At 40.5% G+C, this 21,595-nt stretch overlaps 1 protein-coding gene across 9 annotated transcripts in view; it reads left to right on the plus strand.

Annotated features, from left to right (window-relative positions):
• Positions 1-21,595, plus strand: part of ATP8A2 (ATPase phospholipid transporting 8A2) — a 328,555-nt gene that overhangs the window by 41,397 nt on the left and 265,563 nt on the right. For all 9 annotated transcript variants that reach the window (XM_040543949.1, XM_040543951.1, XM_040543954.1 and 6 more), the window contains 9 exons: positions 8,976-9,075; positions 10,019-10,117; positions 10,995-11,040; positions 12,463-12,503; positions 14,305-14,378; positions 17,074-17,143; positions 19,353-19,480; positions 20,512-20,623; positions 21,418-21,583. In XM_040543949.1, coding sequence (XP_040399883.1) covers positions 8,976-9,075; positions 10,019-10,117; positions 10,995-11,040; positions 12,463-12,503; positions 14,305-14,378; positions 17,074-17,143; positions 19,353-19,480; positions 20,512-20,623; positions 21,418-21,583 — 836 coding nt within the window. The remainder of the gene's footprint in view (positions 1-8,975; positions 9,076-10,018; positions 10,118-10,994; positions 11,041-12,462; positions 12,504-14,304; positions 14,379-17,073; positions 17,144-19,352; positions 19,481-20,511; positions 20,624-21,417; positions 21,584-21,595) is intronic.

Genomic DNA, 21,595 nt, shown 5'->3' on the forward strand with positions numbered 1-21,595 from the left:
ACTTTGTTTTCCCTGTAATTCAGGTGTGAAGCACAAAATAATAGTGAATCATGAATGTTCCCGACCAGTGACTCTTGTGGTGTTGGCGTGATTCAGCAGTGACTGGTGGTGGTGGTGGTTTCTGCCCAGATTACGTAGAAGATCAGTGTAGTGTGAAAACAACTGTGCAGAAGTGGCAGCGTGGCTGGTAGTGCTGATGGGAAACGTTTTTTGCTACCTGAGTCTGATGGTCTGGAGCTATTTAAATCGTAGCTCCTTCTTACTAAGTATGATTTATAAAGTGATTATCTGAACAGTGGGGGAGATGACTCACAAGCCTCTGTTTTATAGTTTGACAACAAACTTGTGTTGGGCTCTGTAAAAAAAAAAAAGAGAATGAAGATGGGGCACGATGACAGCAGTTAGATTGCCGTGTCAGTACTTCTGAGATGAATAAAACAATGGCATAAGTATCTTTCCTAATACCTCCTTGGTAGTATGTGGAAGGTGGGTTTGTTTTGCTTAATAAAGTGAAAATGTTTTGCAGGGCTGGTTTTCATGTAGATACAATTTGTTGATATTCTTTGTTAATACAGGAATCAACTCTGTGTTCATTAGCTTATACGGAATGAGACTTTACTGAAATGTTCTTCCAGTGTATGCAGTAAGTATCACTGGTGAAGTGGTCTAAGCCACTCAATTATTGCAAGTAAGGTCCCAAAAGATGCATTGATATCCAGAAAATACCTTGTTCAGAGAGTTGTGCTACCACATAGGCCAAAGTTAAGTTGTGCTAGAAGAGTGAGCAAGAAGCCTTTGGTTTCCACTTCCAAGCTGAGCAGCATCTTAAAACTTGAGCAAAACTGCGAAAAGGAACTTCTGACTTTGTAAGGCAGCAGCATCACCACAAGGAATTTAGCACTGACGGCTGTAACAAGGCTTCCAGTAACACAAGACCCGTGATAACAGGCAGCTTGGCTGCAGTCTCAGCCTGTCCCGTCAGTTTGCTTGCTTGCAAGGTGCTTCCTGGTGGCAGAGCTGTGGCCCCAGCCTGGATTCCTCTTGAATTTCAGTTGTATGTTACGTTAAATGAAACAAAGTGCATTGCTTTCTTAGCTTATAAATAGGCACTATAGAGGCCACGTGTGCTTCAGAGCAGTTGGAGCTTTTTAAATATGTGGGCAGGTTCTTGCTGGTGCTGCTGGTCTCAAAAGCCAGTTAGTGCAGACCCAGCTAATGCGGGTATCCCAGGTAATGTTCACTGTGATCTGGTTTGAAAGTGCGAATGGTGAAGTGTGCTGTGTGCAGGTGCATTTATTTGCGTTTATGCCGTAGAAAAGCTTTCCTTTTGCACTAAAAAGTTATTTATCTAAATGTTCTTCAGGTAAAACTGCTTGTGTTCGGTTCTGCTTGGGGTTCAGGCACCGTAGTCATTTGTGGTGGTGTTTGTATGGCATTTGGAAATCTTTTCTGTTGTCATGTGAACAGAGCGCTTGCTTGACTGCAGAAAAGCATCTTGGAAAGGCTTGGGTACAGCTACAGAAGGAGAGCTTTAGCCAGTAAAGCTCACCAAAAGTAACCAGCCTTTTGTGCCTGGTGTCAGTGCTGCGCGCTAAATTGTGGCAGTGTGTTCAAAGATGCTGCATCTTTCTTCTTAATGGGCTGCTCCTAGGTCCTGAGCCCCTGGACAGTTAAACTATTGGATCTTGCCTGGACAAAATGCCTGAATAGAAAGAACAGGTGCGAGATAGCTGTGGTGCCCTGTGCCTGCTGTATGCTGAGCTTTCTGGCATCCTGGTTTTTATTTTTCCCCAAGTCTGGGAGACATTTCAGATATCAGCAGTAGCAACCCAGCAGGAGAATTAAACTGGGTCTCTTTCTCCCTTTGGGTAAATTCACTGTTTAAGCATCTTTCAGACACCGGAGCCAGAGTTTAAAAGCAGTCTGACTTTGTGCAGACAAAGCTGCTTTCCCACATTTGTTGAATAAATATTGGCTCCTGTTCAGCAGTATATATTCAGTTATGACGCTGCATTTCTACTTTTTCTTCCACTGCTAGTGACCTATGTCCAGAGAAATGAAAACAGGAAGAAACTAATTTTTTTGGTGATATTCTGTGTAGTTTGAGGATTGAGTTGATGCAGATGCATCTTCCAGGACTTACAGGGGTGGCGTGTACAATAAATGATGTTTTCTGAAGTGTCCCACTCAGTCTTCAGTATAGTTTGCTTAGTTCTGCAGACGTCACTACCCACTGGTGTCAGTGGATGTGGATCTGCACAGCAGACATTAAAAAACAAAAAAAAAAAACACAAAAAAATCAACACATCTCATCATCAGCTGCTCTTGGGCTTCTGTCAGTAGAAGAGAATAGAGTAAGAAGTTGTCTGATGTTGCTCTAAATAGAGCTCAAGCATTAACAACTGCTTTCCATGTTTTTTGGGGTAGTAAAGGTCCTTGTTCAGCTCTGGAAGAGCAGTAAGTATTCATTTCTCCTACCACCCTCTGCTTGTCAATGGAACAGCAACTGTTGAAGTTTTGCTGACACTTAGAATTAAATAATGGCTTTAAAACTGAAGTCGGTGCTACAACTCGAAGATAGGCTATCATCTATAGTTAGCCAGCTTGTGACTTGATATCAGCCATCTTCATATCAGTGCAGCGTGTTTGAAGCCTGCTCTGGGTTTGTACAGTAAGTGAATGTATTTTTGAGCTGAATCTATTAGGCAGCAGTATTTCTAGGTTAACTGTTTGGCAGCCATATTTTACTGAGTTGTGCTTGCCAGGAGGGCTGCAGAGAAGCACAGGGCATGTTTCTGTAGTGGTGATCTGACAATATCGGAGCGGGCTGAAACAATGTCATGCCTACAGAGCTTTTAGTGCTGGTTTCTAATCATTCTTTGTTCGATGTATTTGTTACTGAAAAAGAGCCGGGAGCCTTTTCTCTCCCCTGTAGGGATCACATGAATAGAGAACAAATGGAAAGGCCTATTCTACGTGTGAGCTTTAGGAGAATCCTCCAGCACACAGGATTTGGAAGTCAAAATGCTACCACTTGTAATAAATGTGACCTTGTTTGCCAGTTAAACTGAGCGTAAGCAGTCGTGTTAAATGCCTGCTCTGTACTGAGACTGCCATGAGCGTTGCTGCAGGAGGCCTTTCCAGTGGCAGAACACTTTGGCAACGTGCCATTAATTTTTGCAGTCTTCCCCTGCCTATATCTGGCAAAAGTCCTGCTGATACGGGGGTAACTCGGCACAAGGAGCTGTAGGTTAGGAATTCTGAAAAAGTGTTCCCTGTCTGGGGGTTGCTCGTATTGAACTGGAGAGAAACAGGATTGTTCTGCTCCAGTGGACAGCAGTTCGTAATGTATTTTCATGTGCTTCTGTCTTAACCGTGGTCTATACAAAGTTAACACCTGAAACAAAGTGATTGAAGGTGAGCTTGTTGCTGATGCAACTTCTGAGCAGGCCCAGACAGCTGAGCCACGCTGGGTTTGTAAAACTGGCCGTCACTCCTCAAGTGGCCCTCGCGCCTTAGGGCAGCAGCACTGCTTGCCAGAAGAAGCAAAGGCCATCAGTTTGTATTGTACTTATCTCCTTGCCTTTATTAGGCTTTGGTCTACAGTGCAATACTTCAAAATCTTCATTACTATAACTTTGGTGCAGGCATCTCAAAGATCTGCTTACAATGCAGATTGCCCCCTGTGTGAAGCACTCTTGAACACCGCGGTCAGTTGCCCAGCTGGCAGCTGTCTGCTGCTTTTTTATCCTGTTGCGTGTGAGGGCTTGCATTTAACTGGAAGTGAACTGCTCTTCGGCAGAACTTGAGTGCTTCATTGCCACAGACCCAAGCCATTCTAGCCCACAAAAAGCAGGGGAGATTGTTCAAATGGATTCATTTGAATACATCTGAATATTCCTAATCACCTTCATCAGTGTAGGTAATTCAGGAGCACAGATTTATTCCTCTTGTACAACGTTGCAGTGGCTTTGTTGGAAAATCTTCGAGGGCTGGGCGGAAGAATGTCTTTTAAACAAAGGCCTGACCTGCTTTGTGACCCGCTTTGTCTTGGGGCAGCACGTGAACTTCTGTGTGCAAGCTGTCAGCGTAGCCATAGGGAAACAGTAGGGGAGAGCAGAAAAAGGTGGAAACAGAACAGCTGCTTGGAGTACGGACAGTGGTCACCCCAGGTCAGATGTGGTGGCGTTTGGTTCTTTGCCTTGCTCTGGTGAGGCACTTCGGCTTTAGGCAATGACAGCTGTAGGATTCAAGCCTTGCGCTTAGGGCTGCTGTTACTTCCCTAATCTGACCTGAGGTTGTCTCAAACTGTCTTGAGTATTTGAGCACCACACACCCTTTTCTTAGCTGATGGAAGCGTACAGGCCATGATACAGTGCAATGAAACTCTTACCAGTGGGATCTTTAGTCTCAAGGATCCACCTGGTAGAGTGAGGCTCTTCCATGTGACCGGGGGCTGCGTTTGTTCAGAGAGAAACTTCTCTGCTGTAACAAACCGACGCTGGGTGTTAAGGGCCTAGCTTCCAGTCAACCAAAACTCATTGCATGGGCTTGCAAGCAGCTGTTCCTTATAAGCCTTCGATCTCTCGTTTCAGGAATTTGTAAACATTTTTTTTTCTCTTCAGTCAGTTTCGTGATCAAAATAGTCCTCCGTATGTACAAGGAGTTAGATGATCTTACTGATTCGCTGTCGCACACGTGCAGCTGCTTGTTCGGGACAGCTAGACTTGCAGCCACCTAGCCGGTGTGCTGCCTGGCAGCGTTGTTAATCAGGTGAACACCAGGAAACTGCTACCAAGTTGCTCAGCTCACTGCTTGCTGCTTTTCACGTGGATATTATCACAACACCTAATCACTGGTATTTTCCTGTAGCGTGATAATGAGTTAAGGTATGGTAGTGAGTGTTAAGAATGACACTTTTTTTCTTTAATTATACAATGGCTGCCTTTTAGAGAAATCTCTGCATTTTTTTTGCTAGGAAGTGGGGCCAGACTTTCAGCTGATGTGTATCCAAACTCCTCTAACAGGGCTTGGTGGTGTTTGTCCCAGTCCGCACAGTGGTGTGACTCGAAACGTAACTGACACGAATTAAGTTGCAGCTATCAAGGAGAGAGATCACTTCCAATGTTTGTACACCTGTTTAACCGTGCAGCCCCGTAGGTAGGCAAGGTGTGCAGAGCCAACAGCTGCTGCTTTAGGAAATGCTGCTTTGTTACTTGGTTTCCTGCCTGCGCTCCGCTCCTCCGCCTGCCACAGCCATGGGGTGAGCTGCAGGCCTGCTGTGCCTGGCACCCAGCTCCCAGAGCAGCTTGCAAGGTAAAGTGGCACCCACAGGGGCTGGTCAGAGGGCCAGCCTCTGCAGGTACTTAGCTTTGGCAACCAAAAACATGCTGCAAAGGAGCTGCCCGAATTCTCTACCTGTTCACACATAGGTTTTAATTTCTCTGCCTGAGCTTTGGTTGTGCTGCAGTCACCTGCAGGTGCTGTGGGATAACCTGGACCTTTGCCCATGCTTCCCCCAGTGAGATGGGGCAGAGAATCGAGGGGGAAGGAGGGGAAAGTAAAAGCTTGTGGGCTGGGATAAAGACAGCTTAATAGGACAGAAAAAGAGGAGAAATAATAATAATTATAATACCAATAACAATAATACGTTCAAAGCAAAGTGATGCACAGTTAATTGCTCACCACCTGCTGACTGATGCCCAGCCCATTCCCAAGCAGTGGTCCTGCCTTCCCTCTGGCCAGCCACCCTGTATTTATCATTCAGTGTGACACCACACAGCATGGGATGTCCCTTTGGCCAGGCTGGGCCAGCTCCTGGCTGTCCCCTCTCAGCTCCCTGGGCACCCCCAGGTGCCTCGCTGGCAGGGCAGCACCAGGAGCTGAACAGTCCTTGGCTCTGTGTGAGCGCTGCTCTGCAACTGCTAAACCATCCCTGTGTTATCAGCGTTATTGTTATCCTAAATCCAAAACACAGCACCACAGCAGCTTCTGTGAGGAAAAGTAACTCTATCCTAGCCGAAACCAGGGCAGCACGCATCCCTCTGGGAGGGAGGAAAAAGCATTTTTTATTTGCAAGCATTGTATTTGTCTTTTAGAGAGCTCCTCTTCAGAGCCCGGTTCACCCAATCATACTGTAAGCCGAGCACATGCATTAGTTAGCCTTTCATGAGAAGCTTTTTCTGAATGATAACACGCACCTACTTTTTATAAATACACGATTACTGTTCCTGGTCTGTGTGGTAATGCTGAATGTGCACTGCTAATTAGAGCCATACCTATTTTTTGCAGGTGTTTGCCATGTTACTTAAGTAACAAAGCACATGAATGGAAGAACTTGCTGCTGTGTATTAAGTTATTTCAAAAAAGCTTTATTATGTTTTCATCAGCTCAGTCGTGAGAATAGGAATGCGGTTTGGAGCTGTTAGCTGTGGAAGTTGGAAAATGGTAGAATGTCATTAATAAATGTTACAGCTTGATTGCAATCAAATTCCTGCTTTAATATAATCATAGCAAATGCTATGGGCATGCCATTTTGTTATAAATACATGTTTCTGTGGCATATCGTGCAGTTTTGCAGGCTCGGTGGCCTGGAGTTGTAAGGGGGAATTTGAGGTGTCTTTTTGAAATCTGCCAGTTCCTGACTTCTCATTAGTACAGCTTGGGGAATTCACTTGCGGGGTAGGTCTAAACTATTAACTTAATTAAACCATTTTTTAAAGGCACAAGGTACTACTGAAATGTGTTTAATTATATTCTGTGTTATAGGAGGGCTGTTACACTTGGAACCAAGTGAATGTAACTTCAAGTGGAAAAACAAATCTTACTGCTGGAAATGACTAATAACATTTCAAAGACATAAACGTCCTGCTTAATATGTTTAAATGCGGATGCAGGCTTTGATTCAGTTCATTTTGGGGGTGTAATCTGTGTTGAAACCTGTCCCCCTGAGATTTCTGTAAAATACCACTTGGAGCATTTAATACAGGACTCTGCAGAGCAGTAGTATCAACAGGATGTCTACAGCCTGTAGTGCTAGAAATGCTGTTACGTGTGCTGTATGTATGCTTTTTTTTTTTTTTAGGAGATCCAATTGAAGTAATAACTGGTTTGCATCAGGCCTAGCCAGGGTCGCTTAAAGAGGAAACCATAAAATTGAACTACAGCTCCCAGAGCCTAGTAAGATAGGATCTTGGTTGTTTGTATCTCGTCACTTTAACTCCTGCTCCCCCACTAATTGTACTCCAGTGTCCAACGCAGAGCTTCTTGAACAGATGGTGCTGTCACGTCTCCTGTCACTGTTTTCTTCTGGAAGGTGCATCGGGGTCTCATTAAATGACTCGGAGCTGGGGCTGGGAAAAGCCAAGTGGGAGAAAATGGTTCAAGCACATAGATAAGTCTTGGAGAATGCCCTTCTCTAACCTTGTACGTACAAAGATAAACGTTAAGAGATTCCTGCTGTACTTAATTGCCTGTTGATCAAGGTTATAGTAAGTTCTGTGCATAGCAATCAGTTGTGAAAGGCAGATCGTGTAGACAAAGCATTTGATTTTTGTTTCGTGATGTGTGAGTGGTAGTGCCATGGGTTTCAATTACTCTGAGAGGCTTAAAGGTGCGAGAGAATCGGCAAAACATTTCACAGAGAGGGTCATACTTAATGGGAAGGTGCTCTTGACTTGGGAAGCTTCAATAAAACGGCATCTTTTCTGTGTTTGAGGAGCTGTGTTAGCGGTGCTTCGGGAAACAATTTCTCCTTTCATGAAAGGAGGATTATCTTTCAGTTCTCTGTTCCCTGGAAACATAAACCACCTTTATTTTAAAAACTGAAAAACCGAAAAAACCTGCCTGTCACTGGTTGTCTGGCTCTTGCAGAGATTACGTTCAGTGTCTGGGGGAAGACAGCTGTACTATAGCTGCGAGCACTTGGTTTTTCAAGTTCCAGCTCATGCTAATGCCGAGTAGATAAGGGAGGGAAGGTGCTGTGGTAATTCCATAGCAAATAAGTCAGAGTTGCTTTTTTAACTGTAAAAAGCATGTATTTTTCTCTTCATATAATGGAATGTTGTGTGCTGCTGGATTGACCCTTTCTCATACTTGCTCAGACAGTGCAAGAAAATTCGTGCTGCAGAACCTATGTCAAGAAAGCGTGTAGATCACAGTAAATCACGTTCAGAGAGCAAGGGCTTGCATATAATAGTTTTGATCTCTTTTAAGCTGTTTTTTGGTAATTTGACAACTTGGGTGTGGCTTATATAACTCATTTAAAAATTCAGTGGTTAAACTTTCTTGTCATCTGGGCCACTCTTCCTGAAATTGTAGTCATGCTTTCTGTAATAGCCATAGCTGGGTTTGGTGTGAGGAGGGTGAGTAGTTGCATAGCTTAGAGACGAGTTAGTGCAGGATACTTTTCTTTTACCTTTTTAAAAAACGAACAAAAACCACTATTTGTGGAAAAAGAAAAGCTTATTCTGAAAAAGTGTGTATTGTTATTATGGAAGATTGTTCATAACTGGACTTAGGATGGTTCTGAGCTAGGAAAAGAGGCAGTTCAAAAATAGCACTGTAGAATTTCTCATTTTAATGTTGTTTAACTCTGCCTACCCCAATATTACAATCTAGGTTGTGATGGGGGTAAGCGCTCAGGTGCTTTAACCTGAACTAAAAGGCTGCCTCTTCATGGTACTGGAGTTTGGACAGATAGCAAGTTATATGATGGTTTTTCCAGTTATAAAGGTTCAGCTGATTAAAGGGGGACTGTCAGCCTTCTGGCTTTGTATGATACCTCTTGTTCTGTACAGTTCTTTCTTATAACACAGACAACTTTATTCCTTCGTATTCTATACTCGTCTTTACTGTATGAGATTTAAACCATTTTCTAACAATGGCTTTAGAAACCTACTTGATTTTTTTTTTTGGTCATAATCCCTGGATGATGTTCAGATGAAGTCCTAAAATGAAAATCTTTTAACCTGCAGCACAGCCAAGTACAGCGTGGTGACTTTTCTACCTCGATTCCTGTATGAGCAGATAAGAAAAGCTGCAAATGCATTCTTCCTCTTCATTGCCTTACTGCAGGTATAGTTTTATTGTTTTACTGAACTTTTACTGCATTACAGTTATTAAATAACCTGAATCCTTATGCTTGTATGTTCTAAGCATATATCAAATAGTAATATTAAGGAGGTATGTACTTAGTAGTTGAAATTAGAGGGTATTATAGATATTTTTTCAACATAATTCTGAAAATCAAGGTCGCTATATTATTAATAAATGAAAACAAGTACTATCACAAAATATGGAGTTATTGACTGTACTGGAAAGGAGGGTGTAGCGAGGTGGGGGTTGGTCTGTTCTCCCACGTGCCTGGTGACAGGACGAGGGGGAATGGGCTCAAGTTGTGCCAGGGGAGGTTTAGGTTGGATATTAGGAAGAACTTCTTTACTGAAAGGGTTGTTAGGCGTTGGAATGGATTGCCCAGGGAAGTGGTTGAGTCACCATCCCCTGGAGGTCTCTAAAAGACGTTTAGATGTTGAGCTTAGTGATATGGTTTAGTGGAGGACTTGTTAGTGTTAGGTAAGAGGTTGGACTGGGTGATCTTGGAGGTCTCTCCCAACCTGGATGATTCTGTGATTATGTGGAAATAGCGTGTGTGGATTCGTGTGAAACTACTGGTTGTTTAGATAGTCCAGGTATTCACTTTGAATCAGTGATAAACATCAGTTGAATGCTTTCCTTGTTAAGTCAGGAGAAACAAAATAAAAAGCCAACTTTTGCCAACAACTTCATCATCAAAAGCCAACAACTTCATCATCTAATTTAATAGTAGTAGTCTAATTTAATAGTAGTAGTTTCGTCAGATCTTTGAGGATAGTCTGTCTACTGAATTTGGATGTCAGTCATGCAGAAATAAGAATTTAAGCTCTACCATCTCTCTGCTGAAATAATTGCATGAAATGATAAATTTACTAGAAACTTATTTTTAACCTAGAATGGATCTCTCTTTTCCCTCTGTTCACAGCAAATTCCAGATGTCTCTCCAACAGGAAGATATACCACCTTGGTGCCATTGCTATTTATTTTAACTGTTGCTGGCATCAAAGAAATCATAGAAGACTATGTGAGTATGGATTATGATATGGGGAATCTGTGCTAACAACAAAAGTGTTGCTTCAAAAAGCCATAAAATGCCATAAAGCTATGCATCTCTAAGTCGATTCAAATGCTGAATGATGGCAAAGTACCATTTAATTTTCAAAGATGTTGACTACTAGAATTTCTGTAGCACACTGAGATAAATTGTTTTCTGTTACAGCTAAATGGTAATCAAGGAAATTGTATGGAAGCAACTTAGTGAAAACTGGAATGGTTCTTTATACTTACTCAAACTTGCTTACTGGTGCTTTCATTAGAAAGACCTGGCTAGAAAGACAGTGTTATTTTAGTAGTACTGTAGATTCCTGACAGTTATGTGGGCTTTTTAGTTGGTCTTGAAGACTGGAGATTAAAAATAAATAATACTAATAAATAAATAATCCATTTCAGTGTAAAGCAAACTGTTTTGGAGAAAATCTGTGTTAAGTTCCTTAGACACTCTTTATAGTAGCATCTTTTTACTTTTCAAAGTTCCGATGAATAACTTAGAAAATAGTTTAAACACATAGCATGTATACTACAACTGTCATCTAAATACACTGTCGCTCACTACTACTTCTGCTTTTTTTCTCTCCAAAAAAACAGTTTTGGAGACTTAAGTTTTTTGCTATTGATCCAGGTTTTGGTCTGATTTTCAACATGTTGTTGACTGTTGTCTAAAGCCGCGTTATTTTCTTTTATAAACTATTTGGATTTAGATGATCAATGTGGCTTTTTTCAAAACTATCACACAGGCAGAAAGGACCCGGTGTATCCTCTTGTGGTCTGTCCTGTTTCTAGCTCTAATAGTTTCAGAATCTAATGAAATGTAATGAAGTATAATGAAATGTTTTTCCTTGCAGAAAAGGCATAAGGCAGACAGTGCAGTGAATAAAAAGAAAACAGTAGGTAAGACTAAATTTTAAGTATTTGAAGTGCAAATATGGAATACCAGAACACGTTGTTTTTTTTTAAACAATGCTGTTGCTTAAACTGTCATAACGGTAGTGAGTGAATGTCTTTTTGGACTAGGTGTGTTAGCACCAAACCTTACAAAGTGTTTGAGATTGATGCTGACAATGTCACACTTGGGGGTGAGAAGTGGGGGGATGAAACTTTCAGAATTTAAAAGCTGATATAACTTCAAGGTTGTCCAATGGTAGACAATGCTCAGCCCCTTCCTGAAAACCAAGCAGTTTTCTTCTTCTCCAGAACACTGCCCTGACTGTTTAAAACCCACCGAGGCTGTAAAAGTTTGTCAGCTGTTTTTTTTTTCAAAATTGCATAGTGTGGGTTGGACAGCTGAGGCTGTATCTGGTTGAATTGTACCTTCTGGGGACTTGGGTGTGCTCTTCAAATGAGCTACGTGTGAATTGCATAGGACTGAGGAGAAAATTGTTCACACCTCAAATAGGGGGCCAGGCTCTTCAACCTTCATCTGTTACACGCTGCATTTCTGAACCTCTTTAAAAACTGGCCACAGCTGCTTTCAGTGAAGGGTTTGGTGTTATTTAGGTGTACGTGATGTGCTCAGAGCTGGACCGGCCTTGGTTACCTGACGATGGCTGGGCATATATAGATATATTTGACATTACTGTTTAGGTTAGGGTTGTATAAAGTAAATGCAGGAGTACCTGAAGAACTACTGGGTGGACAGTGTTTCCAAGTAGATGATCAATACGTGTGTTAAGACACCGTAGGACCTGGGCACTACAGAAGCTAAGGCCTGTTTCAGTTCCTTGCTCCCCTGCCAAGCCCCACACCCCTATCCCTTTCAGCTTTGACTAGGGTCAAAACCTAAGATTCTACTTCTGTCAAAGTTGGTCTTTGCTTTTTGGTAGGATTTTGGGTCTGCTTGACACTTAAGTCTAAGCCCTGTATGGTGGAATGAGATGGTAGTGAGGCTAGGTGGATCAGAGTGAAAATGGAGTGAAATCCAAGGGAATAGGTGAGAAGCAAAGCAAACAAAAGCCTGATATGGTGAAGATATTTCCTAGTACTGATTGATGATGAGCAGCAGTGCCCTTTTATTTAAGGAGTGAGTAATGATATCCACCTTCTGCAAATGAAATGCCAAGAAGAAGTCAGGCCACCAACTATTTCCTATCAGGTGATAACTGATTGCATGTAAACGTTAAGGGAATCCTATCCTTTCTTCAATGTATGTGTCTACAGCTTTGGACAAAACATGGTCCAAACTTCTGAAAAGTATTTTTCTGATTTGTGTGCTAGTTCTCACTCCAGTCAATGTTCCCTGCTGCTGCTGTCATTTTTGAAATTTGTCTGTGTCTTGGTTATTTATTCTGATCTAACTTTAAATTTTCTTTCCAGTTCTAAGAAATGGGATGTGGCAGAACATTATATGGAAAGAGGTAAATAAAATTAGGGGCAGGAGAAGGTGTTCACAAATTTTTCTTGCTGGAATAAAGTGAGAGGCCTAGAGTTACCATGCCTTGCGTGAGAATTCCCTGCGACCTGGGGTGGGGGGGATCCTCTAAGTTGTAATACTGAAAATTGCCATGAGCAAGGCACCGAGTACCAACCTAAAAATTTTAGTACTACGTTTCAGACAAATGCTGATGAGCTGTTTTAAGTATTCTTGCTTGATAGTTAATATGCCTCAGGGTACAAATAGTATTTTGTTCTCTATCCATGTCTAGAGAGGAACTTTCACTGCAATGTTGTACTTCTCAGAGAAGTCTAACAGGCTTATACTGATATCTGTGCTCAAAAGTTTTTCTGTTTAGAGGCTAATTAGTAAGGTGTTTGCTCAAGTAAGGAAGAGAAGCCCTGCAGCACGCTGAATCCAGGTTGTGAGAAGCCCTATTCTGGGCCCTGCTGAGATTTATTGGTAGAACTTGCTGAAATCCTTCAGGATGCAGTGATCTGACTGTGGCTCTTAATTCCCTTTTAAGAAAAAATTAGCTCTGTTAACTAATAAAGGAAACTAAGGAGAAGTACAGTCTTTTATAACCTCTGGGAAATACGACTTAGCGCAGGAGACCTAAATGCAATCCTACTGAAGTGTTAGACTGTAACAGAACTAAACTAAAGATTACTGGGGATTCTGAAGCCTCATGGTAGTGTTTATGCTATTCGATGCCCTGTTTATAATGAGGATACTGAATGCAACGACAGTGGTTGAAGCTGAGCCTGCAAACTGTGGTTGTTCCTTCCCCTTCCCCCTTATTTATACCCTTTGACTTCTCAAGCACTTCTCGAATTGGTCTGTCTTGCACCTGCATATTGTCCAGGCTTGCCTATGTTGTTAGAGATGAACTGTTTTGTGCTATCAACATGTTTACTCTAAGACAGACTTCTGATATTTTTTGTGCTGAAATAAAAGGGAATTTTTCAGTGGGATCCAAACAGGACTAATGACTTTCCCTGTTCAAACATGCCATCTGTTTTATTTTTAATAAATTAACGTGTTCAAGTATTTTAGGCCCATTTCAGTGGGCAATACAGGGGATGCTAAACAGTCTGATATGCTTCAGGTGGTCCTGGCTTACTGTCTTGAGAGTTGCACGGGGCTTTACTTGTAAGAAGGACCGAGTATGTGTGACACCTTTTACAGGTGCTGGAAACTGTTAGGTCTTCTGTACTCCAGAAATTATAACTTTGCGAATATCAAGTGACTATAGGCCAGGAAAGAACTGGCTAATATTGTCTATCTGTAGGGACGGTATGCTTCTTGCTAGGGACTAATACAAGCAGTGTATTACTTAGGTGCATAAGTAATGTGGAGAAAAAATAAGAGAGACACTTGAGGAAAGTAAACTTTAAGTAAAGGTACTTTTTCACCTGGAGAAATCTTTCTGTGGGTTAGATAGGACTGTGCTTAAAGAAATGAAATCAAATTTGTATAATAGCTGGATTATAGAATAAACCAATCACTTTTTCTACAAATAAGCCACAGAATTTTACTCAATAGAGTATACATTTATTTTTGCTATAGAGAATACTTTACTTAGCCTTCAGAAAAGGGAAGGTTTTGGTACTAGATTTTCAAATTTGCAGTGAAAAGTACTCCAACTTCCAGCAGCACTGTCTGTAGTTGTTTTGTGCATGATGTTCTTTTGGGTGAAGGAAAATAACAAACTAACATTGCAGACGAGCATACTGTTTGTTTTTCTCTTCCATGCTACTGTACTCCTGCCCCTGATTCACCAGGTAGCAGTAGGCGATATTGTGAAGGTCACCAATGGGCAGCATCTTCCAGCAGACATGATCATTATATCTTCCAGGTATCCTGAATGGGTGTGGAAATGTCTGATGAACTGAGGTGCAGAGGGCTCTAAACTCTGTATTTGCTAGTAATAAAAACAGACATCAGATGACACTACTCTTCTCCACATCTAAAATCAAACTTCAACAATGTCAAAACATGCTTTACTAGGCAATTACTTCCCTTATCATTGCTGATAGGTTCTTCTTAAAGACTTGGTAGTGTTACATACTTGTAATACACCAAGTGGATCACTGAGTTTGGAAGATGGAAGATCTGTTGCACAAGCTTGATGCAGGTAATTGTTCTATGGCCTTCTGAGGACCCCTCCATTTAATCAAGGAAATTTCAGTTTTCTTCCAGTTAATTCCATTGAATTTCCAGCATATTTTCTCGCCCCTCAAGAAAGATTTCTTCTAAAGTTATTCAATAATTTCAAAAACCGAGTCCAGCTGGCATCTAAATAACTAGCCAGCAGAATAGGTTTTGGGCTTCATTCATATGCTTGTTGTCTTTGGGCATTACATGTGTTGCATCATCCCTAGTGTGGTAGCAACAGCAAAATGAGTACTGCCCTTTTCCCCTTGTGGGATATGGGACAACTTACTTTAAACAGATATGGTGAAAAATGAAGGCTGGTTGGTGATTCATGGAAGCATTTGGGATGGTATTCAACTGCTGCACTATCTTCTGTATTTTGTTGGACAGCTTAAGGGATCAAATCAACACCACTAAGCACACAGGCAAGAGAGATTTGAACAAGAGACACTAGTGCAGTTTTTGTTCTCGCTTTTTTTTTCCAAGTAGAAATCTTCATTCATTAGGTATCTTCATTCCATGGTTTACAGTGTTGGATTTATAAAAACAAAACCACTTTTTATAATAAACAGTTGTCAACCTTCACATGCAGTTAATTAGGCTATATGTTAATTAGACATAACTTTGTTTCAGTATTGAGAAATACTTGTTCTGCTAGAACTTCTTTAATTTGTTATACAAAACAAAAAACACAAAAAACACACCTTTCTGATTTATACCTTAACTTGCATGGGTCAGCTTTTTGTTCTATATTATTCTACTAACCTGTTATTATTGCTAATCATATAACTGAAGAATTAAACCCAAAGTATTTTGATTTTAGAAGATGCTTTGCTTGAAATAAATAGCAATTTCTATGGCAGTTCTGCTATACAATTGGTTTTGTTTCCATGATTCTTTTAAACGACAATGTTAAGTGTCCTCAGTTCACCAGAAGGCATTGCATGCTCTGAATGGGTGGGAGTTTCTTGCTTGTGTGTGTTGACTTTGTCTGAACTGAATGTTAGAGTTGAAATAGATGATTGTTTGTTATCTTGATTCTCTTTTTGCTTCATAGAAGAAGGGTGACATCAAAGAAGTTCACATACAGAATAAGTTTACGTGAAGCAGAAATAAAGTGATTTGAATCCAAATAAAGCTTTGTATGGAAACACTTCTACATTTCTGTGGAAATGCAAGCAATTGCCTTGTGAGAGTTCTCCCTCATGGGTTAACCACTTTAGTTGTAGTGGATAAACTATTTCTAATGGGTGCAATTGGAATCAAATTGAACTTTCAGATAACTTTCTTGGGTTTGGGTTCAGGCTGGTCATATAGGAGGAGGTAAAAGACAGTCTCTGCACCTTTCTTCTTGAAGAAACTATCAATGAAGAGAAAAATCTAGCTACTTACTGTTATATATGTACCTGTCCATTTCTTAACAAAACTTTTTCTAAGAAGCCTTTTGTTGCTGATGCTTCTGCTAATTATGTTTGCTGTAATTGGTTATTTTGGAAAGCAAATAGCAACATCTCAAGAGTATGAATAGTGATATGCTGAAGGAGCACATGATTTGGGTCCTGGTATGAAACTGGTGTTCCCTAACAGCCTAAAAAGACAGTGGTAAAAACAGTTTTGGTGGTGCCATACAGAGGTTTTAAATCTTAAATAGTATGTCAGGAAATATTTGGTGTTAGGTAGCACCTATAATAAGGTAATGTTGTTCTATGTAGAGATTTTCGACTTTAGATATAGGTAAGACCTCGACTAACAGCAAATCTGCACAACTGTGAGAAAGACTTTTTGCCACTTTTGGTAAGGGAAGAAATATCTCTAGAAGATGCAGATCACAGTCCTTGATCTTACCATACCTTTTCTGATTTTTTAAAAGAGGGGGGGAAATAAACACTGCTTAGCAGTGACTTCAGGTGTACTTCCAGAAGTTTCTCAACTTCAAGGTGGTCCTGTGGCTACAACCTTTAGTGTGCATGGTTCACAGACAAAACTCAATAGTATAGGGCACTACCCTCTTCATCCCATTGCGTTTCCACTTCTTACACTCCTCATTATTTAGCATTTCATTTATCCATAGCTCTTGCAATCTGAAGCAATATTATGGACTACAGTGTAAAATATTTTTTTCAGGCATCTAAGTTAATCGTGATTTGTAAAATTCTTTATAACCTGATTTAGACCTGTCTTTCTGTATAATTTCATGCATTAAAGCATTCATATTCAAAGGCATTTCTGAAAAATATGTGCTTTTACCTGGTTCTTTCATGGTTCTGTGCCACCAGTATTGATTTTTCTCTTCTGCAGTGCATTGAAGACATGTATCATGGACCACTTCACTGCAAAAGTAGTATATAAAAAGTAATTAATTTTCAGTATTGACAATCTTGTTGTGCTCCTTACAGTGAACCTCAAGCCATGTGCTATATTGAAACAGCTAATCTCGATGGGGAAACGAATCTTAAAATACGACAGGTAAAACAAAGTGAACTTTGCTGTTTTTCCTCTAGGTACTAGTGTTAGTTGCAAGGCAGACTGTAGCTTGCATGACAGCAATACCAGTACTGTTTAAAATAATATATATATACACACATATACACACATATATATATATATATATATATATATATAAAAGACAACAAAATATGCATCTCTTTTCAGTTTTCTGTAAGCCTTTTTTCTGACAGATACAAACCCAGGCAATAATGTTTCATTTACAAGTCTAAGGAAGTAATCCAGAGGAAAGCGGGGAGCACAAGCCTACAAAGAGGAATCAAGCAGGCCTTGGCTGTGTTTTGCTTGAGGTGCAGGGAGTACTTTTATCAATCTTACAGCTTGCTAATGATATCCGTAACTTCTGTCAGAATAATGTAAAACACTCCCAATACTTAGGTTTTTTTCCTTTGTCTCTTTGAGTCAAGCACATCTCTAATCCTGAGGTGTTCAGGTGTCCATTCTTAGATGCATATGGCATCGTAGCTGGGAGAAACCTGGCATAGGTTTTCTGGTGGATGTTTTGTACTGAGAATGAATTGCAGCTCTTGCATTCATATTTATTGGAGATGCAGAAGCTGCAGAGCTATCGTTACAAACTAGAAACTGTGAACATATTATGTATCTGCTCTCTACTCCCTTGCCAAATGAGATCTGTTGACATAGCTTTTGGAATGGACTTTCAGGTAGTGATGGAGTCTTCTTTTATCTATTGGTGCCTTTTTGCTTTCCCTAAGCCATGATAATTTTTTCCCAAAGGTGGAGTTTTCAAGTAAAAGGATTTTGTGAATACAATAATGGCTTTTTTTTTTTGAGTTTAAACTTTTTTAGACTTTTCTCCATTTTTGGAGAGATGGTGAAAGTCTTTTAGACTAAAGCAGAGAGTAACACCGCTAGTGCTCTGAAACTCTGAGAGTGAAATATGAAGCTAATTGTGCCCATTGATGGATGAGTTTTTTTATCAAGTAACTATTTGATAATACTAATCTTACTGGGAAACCCAGGCATTTCTTACTAATTTAATATAAAGAACGTCAGCAAGAAGTTGTGTTGATACACAGTGCTTCCAAAGAGTAAGCAGAATTGAAATGCTGAAGTGCTGTATTTATCACAAAAAAAAAAAAAAAGGCTTGTACTTGTGGTCAGAGATACGATTTCTGCTGTTAAATGTGCCAGTCTGTTGCTTCTCCCTCTGGAGTGCTCAAAGGAACCTTTTATTATGCTTCAGTTAACTTGTTTCCTGTTTGTGGTAAGTAGTTAAGTTTGATATTTCTGGTTTTGTTGAAGAAAACCATGTTCATTATGGTGTTTAGAAATAGTTCAGAATCTCTTTGCCTTCTTTCCCAGAGATATGAAAAATGAGTTTGGATTAGGATTTTGATACATAAATGTATGTAGAAATATATTAAAAAAAAAAAAGTTTAAAAAGCTGTACAAATGCTTGTTTACTACACTTGAGGAAACATGATTTCCTGTTCTGGGTCAGCCCGATAGGTCAAATTTGGGTTCTTGTCAGATTTTATTTGCTTCTGGACACGTGCTTAAAATACAAAAATAAGGTTGTGGAGGGTTTCTTCTTAAAGCTTTGTTCTGGCTTGCAGTGCTGCAGTCAAATTCTGGCAAGAGAAACTTAAAAATGGATCACTCTTAGCAAGTGGAAGTGATCAGATGAAAAGCAATAGAGTTTTATGAGTGCAGTCTGAGATGGAGTGACAATGTGTTAGGTTATAGTTGCGTAGTGGGTTTGTAATTAACCTTGAGCAGCATCAGAGCACAATGGCTGTAGTGAGCTAGGAGAGACTACACTTAAGAGGGACTATATTTAGCAGCAGTAATACATTAGCAGAGCTAGCTATACTTTGAGAGAAACGCCAAGCTTGTTCGTGCTGCTTGTATCCTACTTCCTTCTGCACACGTGAACATCATGCTTTGTGGGTGTGAATTTCCTCTTCATCACAGAGATTGTGTAGGCTTTTTGGTAGAGGAATTTAAGAAAATCCTATGTAAGTATGTCCGTAATAGTTAAGTTTTGCAGGAAAGTTGTTGAATACTCATCTAAAAACACAAAATGAGAAATCAAATTTGCTTGACTGTGGGGTTATCTGAATTATTGGAAGAAATTACTTTTTTTTCCCTAGTTTGCTTTCTAATTGTTTTTTGACAAGAACCTCACTTGGATTGGTCTGTGCAGGGATTGTCTCAAACTGCTAGTCTCCAGTCAAGAGAAGAACTGATGAAAGTATCTGGAAGGATAGAATGCGAAGGGCCGAACCGCCATCTCTACGACTTCACTGGGAACTTGCGCTTAGATGGTCAAAGGTACCACCTTGAAAACAGAGCCATAAACTCATTTGGTTGGGAGAAATAGTTCCTGCATGCTTTTCATCTCCAACATTGATTATATGCCTATTTTGGGTGGGGTGGGCATAAGGCAAACAATTATCATCTGTGAGTCAGAGCATCTGCCAGTTTAAGATGACATAGTTCTGCCTTTCTGTGGAGTCTTCTGCTTTTTAAGTGAGACATGGCTTCTTTGGAATCAGCTCTTCTTTTAGTCTAAAGAGACACTTAAGAAAGAGCAGAGGAAATGGTTATATTTTTAGGGGTGTCCTGCTACAGGAGACATGGAGAGGAAACTGGAACCCTTTACAGTCCAACGGGAGCCAAAGGCTGTACCAAGTTCAGGTATATACAGGAAAAAGATTACAGAATCTGGAGTTTTATCAGTGTGACTTGTATCTGTTGCAACTCTTGAAAGAAAAGAACTGAGAATATACATTCAATACTATAAGTAGTAGGACTTGAAGAGTCAGCAGGAGTGTACAGGTTTTGTCTTGCTGTACTTGTTTTCCTGCACCAAAGGTATACCATTTGGTCATGTAAGCTGAATAGTGACAGATGCAAAAATAGTGTCAGATCACTTGCTTGTCGCTTGAAAAAATCTCATGGGTAATGCAGTTTTACCAAAATGTTTCTTAAATGACATGTGTAAGGTTATAGAGTACTTTGAATGAATTGTCTGTTTGCAAGTGTGATGCTTCTCTGTAATGGGTGTGAGACTTTGGCTAATAAAGTGAAGCACAGAGTAGGCTTTAGAGCTGCCTCAAGTTCTGGGCAATTACAGCAGCTCCCTTGAATCACCCACCTTCTGCTGTGCTTAGGGTTTCAAAACAGCGCTGAAAACTGTGAAAACTGTGTGTTGCATGGATAATGTAAGATTGTGGGCAATATAAGTTCATTAAAATACTTTTTTTTTTCTTGTTTTGAAGAGGGGGGAGTAACGCTGAAAGGCTAACTATTTCCTGAAAGCATTGTCCAGAATTGAGAGATGCATACTTCTTGCTTTGCAGCCCAGTTCCTGTTGGTCCAGACCAGATCTTGCTAAGAGGTGCACAACTGAGGAACACTCAATGGGTCTTGGGTATTGTCGTGTATACAGGACATGATACAAAACTAATGCAGGTATACCTTTAAAGATATGGAGCATGTTCTTCTAGAAGCTAATGTTCTTCCCTGTATTCTGCCTGTATTTAGACTTGAATTCATGAAATGTTTTGACTCATATTTGTTTAAATAAAATCTTGAGGAGTACAAGGATGCTATTGCACTTGTATGTGCATAAAAACTTACGGAGGTACATGTCTCAAAACACCTCATTGTGTCAGCAAAACTAACTGTATTGTATATTATAACATTAGCTATACAGCATTTAAAACTGAGGTTTAGCTACGGAGGAGATGGTAAAGACTACCTACAATTTTAGCACTTGGAGATAGTTAGGGTAAGACTACAGTTTGTATTTCCTTAATGAGTCACCGTCCCTGGGGGTGTTCAAGGAAAGGTTGGATGTGGTGCTTGGGGACATGGTTTAGTGGGTGACATTGGGGGTAGGGGGATGGTTGGACCAGATGATCTTGGATGGCTTTTCCAACCTTAATGTTTCTGTGATGGGGAGTGCTTGGAGAGTCCAGAAACATGTATGTGCTGTTGACCTTTGGCCATCAACGGCATGTACAGCAAGGAGATGTGTACTAGACCTTTAGAGCTGAATGTTTCTCTTGTCCAATCTTCTGTCAATTTAGCAGTCATTAGGAGTATTGGCTACTGTTAGGACCTTGTTGGCCTTTGCATACAATATTGAGCTACATAGAGTTGAAGCAATGAGTTCTATAATGGACTCTAAAAGGAAGAATGAATTTGCTTTTGCTACTTGATATTGTTCAAGACATTACCAGACTCTTTCTGCTGCTTTTCAGAATTCAACCAAAGCACCTCTGAAGAGATCAAATGTGGAGAAAGTAACCAATGTGCAGATCCTGGTTTTGTTCTGTATTCTCCTGGTCATGGCCCTTGTGAGCTCCGTAGGTGCCTTATTATGGAACAGAACACACGGCGAGGTTGTCTGGTACCTTGGCTCCAACAGTGAGTGTGCTG

Source organism: Cygnus olor, chromosome 1 (assembly GCF_009769625.2).
Source record: "Cygnus olor isolate bCygOlo1 chromosome 1, bCygOlo1.pri.v2, whole genome shotgun sequence".
Taxonomy (NCBI): Eukaryota; Metazoa; Chordata; class Aves; order Anseriformes; family Anatidae; genus Cygnus; species Cygnus olor.